At 40.8% G+C, this 10799-nt stretch overlaps 1 protein-coding gene across 11 annotated transcripts in view; it reads right to left on the reverse strand.

The window, feature by feature from the left end:
* The window catches only part of ARMC8 (armadillo repeat containing 8), a 526273-nt gene extending 515798 nt beyond the window's left edge, over window positions 1–10475 (reverse strand). For 5 of the 11 annotated variants that reach the window (XM_069225740.1, XM_069225739.1, XM_069225738.1 and 2 more), the window contains exon 1: window positions 10003–10117. In XM_069225740.1, the coding sequence (XP_069081841.1) occupies window positions 10003–10047 (45 nt within the window). In that variant the 5' untranslated portion in view covers window positions 10048–10117. Of the gene's footprint in view, window positions 1–9993; window positions 10118–10391 lie in introns of those variants that run through there. The other 6 variants (XM_069225737.1, XM_069225733.1, XM_069225731.1 and 3 more) reach the window with 6 other exon arrangements.
* Between the last annotated feature and the right edge of the window lie 324 nt (window positions 10476–10799).

Genomic DNA, 10799 nt, shown 5'->3' on the forward strand with positions numbered 1-10799 from the left:
CTGCCACGTTTCTTCTCTCATCTCCAGAGTTATAGTACAATAACAAATGCACTAAGTTATTCTCCAGCTTATTTGGCCTGTATTGTACTTAAGGCCATCTATGAGCAGGAAGCTTGTGTTTTATATAGATAAGGCGGGGTGGGGGATTAAAATTCACAGATGTAACCTTTAAGAATGTCTTCATATCAAAGCTTCCAGTTTACATTTCAGTAATTCTTTTCAGCTTTTTCCATGTTCCTTTAATAGGTAAATATAACTAGGAAACACTAGCCAGAAACACAGCTCTATAAGGATAATTTGTAACTGTGAGAAACATGTGAAGCAGCTTGTGTACTATGCTTCTGTGACGTTTTTTGCAAGCATGCATAGTGTATACTTGGACTAATAGAGTGTTCTGATAAGCATTTCTTCCACCCTACAAATTCTAACTTGCTTTAAAAGGCATTTTCTAGGATTCTCAACTCTAATGTCCTCTCTTTTCTTAACCTGTAGGTCTCCTTTTTGCAGCGACTTTTAGCTCAAACCATGTTAGGGGTTCATTTGCATAGTACCACCTTTGGCAACATTTGAACCACCCAATTCCCATTATTCCTGAAAGTAGGGTACTTGCCACTGAGGTGCAATGATGTACTTAACTGTTCCTCCTCTCCTGCAAAGGACAGATTTTGTATAGTTTCTGCACATTAAACATATATTTGCATATTTCAGCCTCATGTGTTTTATTTTATTTGACTCACCAAAACCCATCCCTTGGATTTCAATCTCTTATCCTTTTAATAGTTTTGAGGGGGGAGGATTAAAGTGTGTCATACTAGACTAAACTTCATAAGATTGTCATCCTGTTGGGAAAGGCACATTTCCTTATATACAAATGATATTATGTTATACCTCACACAACCAACCCTTGACCTTGACAGAGTTTTACAAATATTTGTGGATCACTCAGGCTATTTTATAAACTGGTCCAAATCCTTAGTTTTCCCGTTATAGGAGGCTCCCAGAGTGTTCCTCAGTGCTGGATAACGCCGCAAGTAACTGATGGCTTTCAGTATTTGGGGATACACATTACCTGTAATTCGCGGGACTTCCTTGATAAAAACCTACTGCCACAGACTTAGAGACTTCAAAGGGACATAGAGCATGGGAGAGCATTGCCCTTGTCACTGATGGGTAGAGCAGCATTATATAAAATGGTGTCCCTCCCACGCCTCCTCTACATATTTCAGAACACGCCCTAGAGAATCCCACCAGAGCTCTTCTGGCGAATTGAAAGTGCAGTTCACCTTTTGTTATGGAATGGTAAAGCTCCTGAGGGGAGTGTACGATGGTGGGCTTGGAGTTTCGGACACCCTTAAATATTACTGGGCCTCACAGCTGGTGGTGTAAAATCCCTGGGTCTTTAGTGACCGCAAAGAGCAGTCATACAGAGTGCACAGAGCAATGATGGGTAAGAGGGCCTAGTGACGACCTTGTATTGTCAACACCTGGAGAGGGCCCTACCAACCCACACTCAAACAGTGTTTTAGATGTGGAGGGAGGCTACGAACTACTTGGGCTGGCGAAACAGACGCACTGATATGACTGCTCTGTGGAATAGTGATCTTCTGAGGGAGGTGAGAAGTCTGAAGGATTTCTCAAAATGGTAGCTTATCGGTATTGAACAATTGGGGGACATCTGGAGAGGGCAGTCTTACATACACTTTGATGTTCTCCAACAGGAGTTCACACTGTCATCTGCCAAAAGATACAGGTATCTCTAGCTAGGACATGCACGGAGGTGCCACATTATGAAAGGGGAGCAGTTGCAGCAGGCCACTCCTCTAGAAGAGACTCGTGACAGAGCCCATCCCCAACAAGACCATCTCATTGATTTAAAAGAAACTAGGGTACAAGTCTCCAGACCCAGTGATGTCCTTGAGGGAGGCCTGGTGCAGGGACCTGAGAGACCTTGACGACAATGAGTGGACTGAGGCCTTACAGAGTCCAAGTGAAATAGCAATCTGCGTTAGGTTTAGGCTACTTCAGCTGCGAATCTTCCAGAGATCCTACTATCCCAGGCCCCTACTACATAAGATAGGAAGGGCTACTTCACCACTGTGGCATTAGGGATGTGGACAAGAGGGTTTCTTTATTCATATCTTGTGGGAATGCCCAGTTTTTCAGACCTATTGGCGAGCAGTGACTGACAAGATTTCACAGGTTCTGGGGAGACCTGTGCCCCTGGATGCCAAGTGGCAGATTCTGCTAATCTCGGGGGAGGAATGTTGGCCAAAAAATCAGAAGATACGAGTGACACTAGAGGCCAGGGTAGCCAAGAGGAATGTTGCACGCTCCTTGTGTAGACCTGTCCCCCTCCTTGTGTTGTGGATTGGGTTTTTTATCTAGACTGGTGCCAAAGGGCAGAGAGGATGGTGTCTGAGTGTAGGGGAGGTCCCAAAAAATGGGATAAAGTGTTGAGTGCTTGGATGGACTTTTGGGGATGGTGGGGTGTAGGGAGCTTGGGGAAGAACAGAAGTAAAGGCACTCCTACTATGCCCTCCTTGAAGTGATCTGTAAATCATGCTGCAGGCCATATAAAAGCCAGTTTGTATCCTACCATGTCCATAATGACTGTCAAGTATCGCACATGCTGTTTTGATTCTCAACATGAATATTTTTAATTGCTTCTTGAATCAACTACATAACGAGCATTGTGTTAATAAAAATAGTTTTTATAAAAATAAAAATAAAGGACTTATCATGGAGCCAATACGGAATTTCTTTGTTTTCGACTAAGTTGGGAATGTACTAAAATGAACCTTCAGAATATCTTTGTGGTAAATGTTAAAGAACAGTGGAGTTGAAATGCAACACTAAATGACCACTTCCAGCCTAGGGAAGGGTTAATTTACATTTCTAAATTTGCTTTAAGAGAAGCACTGAGGCTTGGCTTTCAAGTACACCTTCTAAATACTAGAAGGTTCTGCGTATTAGTAGCAATTGCCCATTTAGCAAAGTACTAGAAAAAAAATTATATTTACTGGTCGAAGGTTTTAAACGTAGATAATCATGGTGGAAAATTCCTCTTGCTCTATGCCAAGGACAGCTCATTTGTGGACAAGGACAACACCTATCCAGGTAAATTTTGTCCATAGGACATAAAGACGCAAACTACTGCAGCACAAACCCGTAGGCTGCCAACCTACAGTGCGCAATTTGGTTATGGGAAGTGCTGTCTGCTGCCATGGCAAAACATGTATCCGCCTGTAAATAAAGTTCAATATTTAAATATATGGCTCATTAATTAAAAGCCTTTACTATTAGGGTGAGTGCACTTAGGAAACACCAAGATGTGAGCTCAGCTTACATTTCTGAGATTTAAGCCAATAAAAAAAAAAAATGGCCAGTGTAAAACCATTATGGTCAACATGTTTAAACAAGTACTGCCAGTGCCAATAGATATAACATATGAATTAGTATTTTTTTTGTATCACTGATGGGTTTAGACACTCAATAGGTCATAATACATGCACTGTCACTCATCTTTGTACTAGTGCATTGATTCGTCCATCCACTAACTCATTCTTGCATTCACCCCCTGACACAACTGCAATAAAACACACACCGACTCAACAACATATGCTAGATAAACGAAAATAGTATAAGTAGAAAAAGAAAACATGCTGCTGTCTAAACACTGCGGGCACATGCTTGCACTAAGAAAACTAAGTACAGTAACTGGTGGCTGTCATGCACAGTTATTGAAAATAGTATACTGTTGTTTTAAAATTCTATTGTGGTGCCACATTTAAAACAACGTGTTGGCCATCCTGGAATGGTACAACATTGATACACTAGGGACAATGGTATTCTACAACGGTCTCTTGGTTTAAAGGAAGTCTCCATGCCGGGATGTGGCGATGAAGAGTGGCATCAAGATACTCCTTATCACAATACAACCATCATACAGGAATACAGTTATAAAACTGCATAGTATCCAAAATTACAATTGGCAAAGGAAAATACAAGTTATCTTAAGAGGTCCTAACATGGATTTCAACAGCACAAATCTTCCCTAACCATGGTTTATCAGAGCAGGCCACCAACACCCTTACCTACTATGGTAATCTGCGAGTAACAAAATCCCCATCACCAGGCTTTAATACAGAGTAATAATAATCTACCTTTAAATGCCCTTTGACTTTAACAAATGTTTTTTCCCAAAAATGTCAGGCCTACTGCCTTTATCATAGCTTTCATTATAAGCTTTCAGGCCGATAACATTTATCATTGGCTTGCCACCATAACCAACTCAGACGTATTGTTCTGGCCATACGCCTTCCAACAAGACACCATCAGGCATACTGTAATAAAATGACAAATGTGTACATTTCTCAAAACAATATAAAATCCCTACTAGTAGGGCATTATCAGGATTATCATAGGGCAAACTGTCTATCCACATGGTTCGTTCTGGTGGGTCTCCACTAGCAAAACCCGACCTAATTCCCTACTCTGCAAGAGTCCATGTAACAAAATCCCTCCATACAGGCTTTAGCACAGTTCAATCACAATCCACCCTTAAAAACCTATTGCCTTTCACACATGCTTTTCACAATAGAAAAGGAGGGCCTACTTGGTATATCATAACTTTTCATTATAAGCAGATTGCACCTAAGGATTAACTTTTCTCCCAGTGAACAATAGCGTCATAATTTACACAACACAGGCCTACTGAAGTGTGCATAATCTAGCATCTACCAGGCTCACACTTAGAACGTTAAAAATATCTGAATAATAAATTCACTTGGCAAAACACTATACAATCCTTCTCAATAGGGCCAAACAAGAATAATCACAGTGAAATTCTAGTCCCACGGTTTGTCAGAGTGGGTGACCAAACAGCATCAAAACCTTTGCCTGTTATGGCAATCTGTGATAACAGCATGTAACATATTTTAATAAACATCCAATGCTAGAGGCCTATTAACTTTACCATATGCTTCCAACAATAAACAAACAGGGTTAGCACATCTGTAGTACATTTTCACAATAAACAGGCCAGATCTATGGCACTGAGCATAACACTTCCCAGCACACCAATCAGGCCTATAACCTTTATCACTGGCTGGTAATCATCAGGCCTACTGTACGGAGTATAAACTTTCTCACAAGACAACCATGAGGCATTCAGTCATAAATTTGCAAATGTACATAAAATTACAGTTCCCAAAGCAAAATACTATCTCTCGTAACAGGACTTGTCAAGGATTCTCTCAGTACAAATCTTGCATACTCATGGTTTGTCAGATGGTTAACCAACACCAAACTCCTAGCCTACTAAAATAATCTACAAGATTCCATGTAATAAAGAAACTGTAGGCTTTAATTCAGAGTAATAAACCATCCTTAAATGGTTATTGACTTTAACATGCTTTTCCCAATCAATGTCAGGCCCACTTTGGCGTAACTTTTCATAACAACTGGGCATATAGCCTTTATCCAATGACTTATTACCATAACCAACTCAAGGCCAATTTACGAAGCGTAAGTTTTCGATATTGCAAGTATCTGGCATACAGTGTATATAATATTACAGTTGGTAAAACAGTTTGACTGGGGTGGTCACCAACACAAAAACACTTGGATACTATGGTAACCTGTGGAATCCCATGTAATAAGATACCTGCCTTCAGGCTTTAGCACAGTGTAATGATCCATCTTTAAAAGACTATTGTCTTTAATGCGTGTTTTTCAAAATAAGTAGGTCAGGCCTGACATTGTTGTAACATTTTATAAAATACAGACCAAACCTACAAAATCTGCCAGGACTTTTCTCAACTAACTAATTAAACATTCACAGCTTTCCCAATACTGACCTATTCAAGTGCACATAAACTGATAACCATCAGCTATAAAATTACAAATATGTAGAAAACTAACAATTTGGACCTAAATACATATCAGCTTTTATGTATGCTTTTCACAATAAATAAGTCGGGCCTAATGACTTTGTCATAAAAGGTCATAATGAACAGATCAGCACTATGTCAATGATCATTGTTCAGCTGCCATAATCAACTAAGTCCATCACCTTTGTCACAAACCAAAACTTGCAATACATGCAGTCATTTTACTGGAACTATACACATTTGGCCCAATCAAATGCTGTACTCGGTGGGGACCAAGTTGGTGGAGCCTAAACTCATCTCATGGTAGGACTCTGAAGGTTCGGTTTTGTTGATCACATAAGGTCAGGTGACAGTTGAATTGTCGAGCTTAGCCCAAAATGAATGTAGATTAAGGTCTACTTTCTTACAGTCTGTGCAATTATCTATTTATCTGAAACCCTTCAGTCGCATTATAAAGGTCATGCCCCTGAAAGTCAAGGCTCAGGAAGCTGGATAAATAAACAAAATGATCACAACTCTGTGGAATGCAAGCACTTTTGGTGTGGAGACACACTACTTCTTCCCAAGCAAAACTGTACACCTGGCTCCCAACATGTGGGCTGAGCAAAATCCACTCTCCTGGTGATTCTCATGTAAAAATCTGGTGACAGCTGTGTTTTCAGGTCAGACATTAAAAAATAAAAGAAGATAAATTGGGGGCCCCCCATTGAAAGTCAAATGTACAACTGCAATTACATAACCTTGCAAGATTGCAAATTTACAACAGAGGAATTCATAAGAGTATAAAGTAGTCAGCCTGGAAATCACGCTTCTGACAAAATCTGCAAAATCCAATTGTCATGAGCAAACGTACGCACGTACATTTGCGTATTGAAAAACCTGCAGAGCAAGAGCAAATTTACTTGTTAAAACTTTTTCTTTTTTTCTCCAGTAGGACATATATATTTTCCTTCGATGAGAAGCTACTTTACCTACAACCCCACTATTTTGGCAAGGAGAAGTCCCTTCCCACTCCAGAAAATGTTTTACTTCTGCCCTTGTCAGAAGCAAATTTGCAACCGTTTGCACAGTGGGACTGAGTTAGAGAGAAGTTGGTAAATATCCTTAAACATGTAGGTTTTTAGGTGTGCACAAACTCACTGGGGCATCACAGCCATGAAACTACCATGTCCCAACCGCTTCTAGGCCTTACTAGTAGATGTAGTCACAAAAATCTTCATACGAGTTAATCATGTTGTGAGGGTAAAACTAACTTTTGCACGAATAAGCAAGCTTCAACGCATAAATAGCTTTGACCATCGGGCCCGTAACATTTTGACTCTCATAAGAGTTTAGAGTTCATTCCGTTATAAAATGTAAACCTATTATTAAACCACACAGAACTTGAGAAATGCTCCCAAATGTGCACACAAAGGGATTGAAGCACACAGAGTGCAAGTGATCTGCCCATGACTTTCACAATGTGCTCAAGTGGAGAAGCTCATACTGAGCGTTCTCGCTGATCCTCAGTTGGCAACTTGGGCACTGGAGCACAAATAAAATGGGAGTTTATTTACAAACATTTTGTGAAATTTAACAATTGCTTAAAAGTGCATCTTCCAAAGCCCTTCAGAAATCGATTCTTCTGAATCTCAGGGAAGAAAGATTTATGCAAAATGCAGTGTTATAGACTAAACTCTGACATTTTCAGTACTATGGCATAACCAGTACACTGGCATATTCAGAGCCTTGTTGTGATGAAACAATGCCCTTAACATGAGGCATACATAAAAAAACATGTGAATATTCAAACGGTTGTAGTTGGAGGGCAGGGTCTTCATTCAACCGTCAGGAGCCATTCAGGTACGAGGTAAGTTCTCTATTTCATGTTAGGCACTTAAGTTACAGTGTCGACAGGGCTGTACAGTTTAGTCTCTATTCTCCCTCCAAATGTAATCACTCCCAGGATCTGGTGTCTGGAGAAAAAAATTCCATCAAATGATGCAAATCAGTCTGCAAGGGTTTTTTGTGATCCATCTAATTAACGGATCACATCTTGATTGTAAATTTGTTATACTGATATTGTGTCCTTCTTGCCTCCGTCTCACACCCTGCAAAGCAAATGGAGAGCTGGCCCTGTTCACAGATTAATAATTCCCGAAGAGAAGAACTGCAGCGATGATTTAGGAATGAGATTGTCCTAAAAGGAACAAATAATACTTAGCCTGTATCCACCATACTCCCTGCCACTTAGGTGCTGTCAATCCAGACTTGCTGTGGCAAAAGAAAAACAGTTCCAGGGTAAACTCCTGACGTACAACTAGCTCGGGAGGAAAAAAAGTAACGAGTAACTCTTGAATTGTAATTTGAGGTGCTGCCACTGACACTATCATTTTAAATCAACTCCTCACCATAAAATCACAAGCATTCAATCTAATAGCCTATCTCCATTACAGCTACCATCAAGCATCTGGTAAAAGTTATCCCCACAACAGGAAAATCCATGTCAAATATCGATGACAGCAGCAGAGGAAGCTCACCAGAGAAGCTCTGATAAAGGTGTAATATCCTTTATTACAAGCAAACGAACATTTAACATTAGAAAAGAAATATGCTAAACAGAGTACTCTCGGTGCACACACTGTACCTAATGTGGTAAAAACTGTTCAAACCAGTCTTGCGTTTCTCATAATTAGTTTAACACGCTTATAGAAAATGTTTTAACTGAAAGATGTGTACAATTATAAAATGTTATTTTGTAAATCCAAGAATGATAAAATAGCTAAATCAAAGTTATGTACAACAAATTATGTTAACCTTAGAATTTTCACTCAAATGCTGTTCTTAAATACCTGTAGCCAGCGATGGTTATGTACCCTCTAGATGTAAATCCAAACAAAAAAACACTAGTACACTTTTTTTTAGATGTATTCTGCAGTGTTTGGAAATTAATTCGCGTTTCTGTGGTGTATCTTACTTTAGTAAACCTATTGTTAACTTTCCTTCTTTCACTAAACTTCCTCTAAGGTCCAAGGGGAGCGAGTGCATCCTTCTGCGGCACACAGGAGAGCTCTCGCGTTTCTATGGTCCATGCGTGAGAATTTCATCCAGTTAATGCTATGTTGCATTACTAGTCTTATGGTCTTGTTTATTCATTATGAATTAGGAACTACACGTATGAGAATGAAAAGAAAAAAACTAGACTGGATAAGCTACTCATGCTTAGACCAGTGAAACGTGAGAGCTCTGAACACAATGGAACGCTTCCTATCTCAGTGTTCTCCCCGGGATGCAATGCCTTCTGATGGCTGCCCCTGTGTTGTCAGGTCAGAAGAGAAGTCCCCTTTTTAACTGGTTTTAACCCCAGGTGATAACATCTCTTCTCATAAGACGGCCAGTAGCAAAGCGATGTAATTCTCTCCTTGATGGGCTTCCTTTTAGGTCTGTGTTCTTGTGATCTTCGAGTGAAGAAGGTCTAGAAAGTATGAGAATTCCAGCCAGGAGAAGAGGGGTGGCCAATGGTCTCATCCTTTCTACTTAATGGAAGGGAAGTGTCAGGGGCCACCTTGGAGCATCAGTGATATCTTCTGTCTTCCAATAAATTCCTCAATTTGAGAGGTATCATCAACCTTCAATCCTGCAGGTATCTGTGGACTCCCCCTCCAGCAGCGTCAGTTCGCAACCTCTCTTTGTATTGTCCATGGTCAACTCTCCACATTCAGGTATCTGCAGGCCGATGCCTTTCTGTAACGGCTGGTGGTCTCCGTGGCCAGGTCCTGACTGGGAAGAAGATATCATATTCGTGTGATACCGTTTCCTCGCTACTTGTGTGAGGTGTCAATCCCCTCCTCCTGCCTAGAGTTAAGGTAGTATAGGTAAACCTCTCCGCGGAGAGTAAATAACCTCTGGCTCCCCCTGTCTGTCATTTGCTTATTCCCCTATGTTTGGACTGGTCATGTAAGAGTACTCCTCGCTCTCTGAGGTGTCAGGTAGGGGTAAGTGTCACCAATAGCATCATCCTGTCTCTCTCTCTTTGAAACTAACTAGCATCCTACCTAAGGATTACTCGAAGACGCAGCTACACTCCTATCACATTAGAACCCATCCACCCTGCCGCCCTCACCGTACTCACAGACAGCACGCTCATCCGGATAGGAGTCTCCAGGAGACACGCCATCTTGGTGCTCCCCCTCCCCGCCCGCAATGTCCACCATGGAAACGAAAAGAGGACTGGGACAGCTGGGGTTCCCTAGAGTGAGACACAGAATAGTGCGGTTGCCATCTTGGAAGGGAAAGTTTGAGTTTTCACGTTTCGGGAGCCGCCAGACAGAGAACAAAGTACTCTAAGCGATGTGTAAAGTATGCCCATTTTTAGTCTTTCAGAACGTATTGTTTTTAAAAGGGCGTCAACACATTTGTAGCAACATTTTAGCTTTCATATATATTTTATATTTAGTGGCATATGCGCTTAATAAGGTGACATGATAAAGGAATGCAGCGATGTCTTGCCCGTGAACTTACTTGTTCTCTTAGTTCGCAAGTATTTGCGGAGACGTTATTAAGAGATCGCCCGTTCACACCCACCTGAGTCAACTGATAGGATGGCATATGGACAGTCATCTTCTATGTCTATGACACTACGGTTCCGGACTGTACGCGCCTCTGATATGTGGGAATGTTCCGCCTCGCTTTCACTTTAGTCTGTAGCATAATACGCACAGGAACAGTAGACGGGGTATATGTTTGCTAAACATGTACTTACTGTATTTATGACAGGTAAACTCGAGAGTGTGAAATGTCCTGAATATCAGCTTGTTAACGAATCAACAGTGTGGGTTTAGAGAAACAAGTAATAGCAATTTAGATTCTAGGTTAGAACAAGTAGTAAACGTACCTGAGCCGAATAGTATCCCAAGTCAAACAGGATTA

This window comes from Pleurodeles waltl, chromosome 3_1 (genome assembly GCF_031143425.1).
Source record: "Pleurodeles waltl isolate 20211129_DDA chromosome 3_1, aPleWal1.hap1.20221129, whole genome shotgun sequence".
In the NCBI taxonomy this organism is placed as follows: domain Eukaryota; kingdom Metazoa; phylum Chordata; class Amphibia; order Caudata; family Salamandridae; genus Pleurodeles; species Pleurodeles waltl.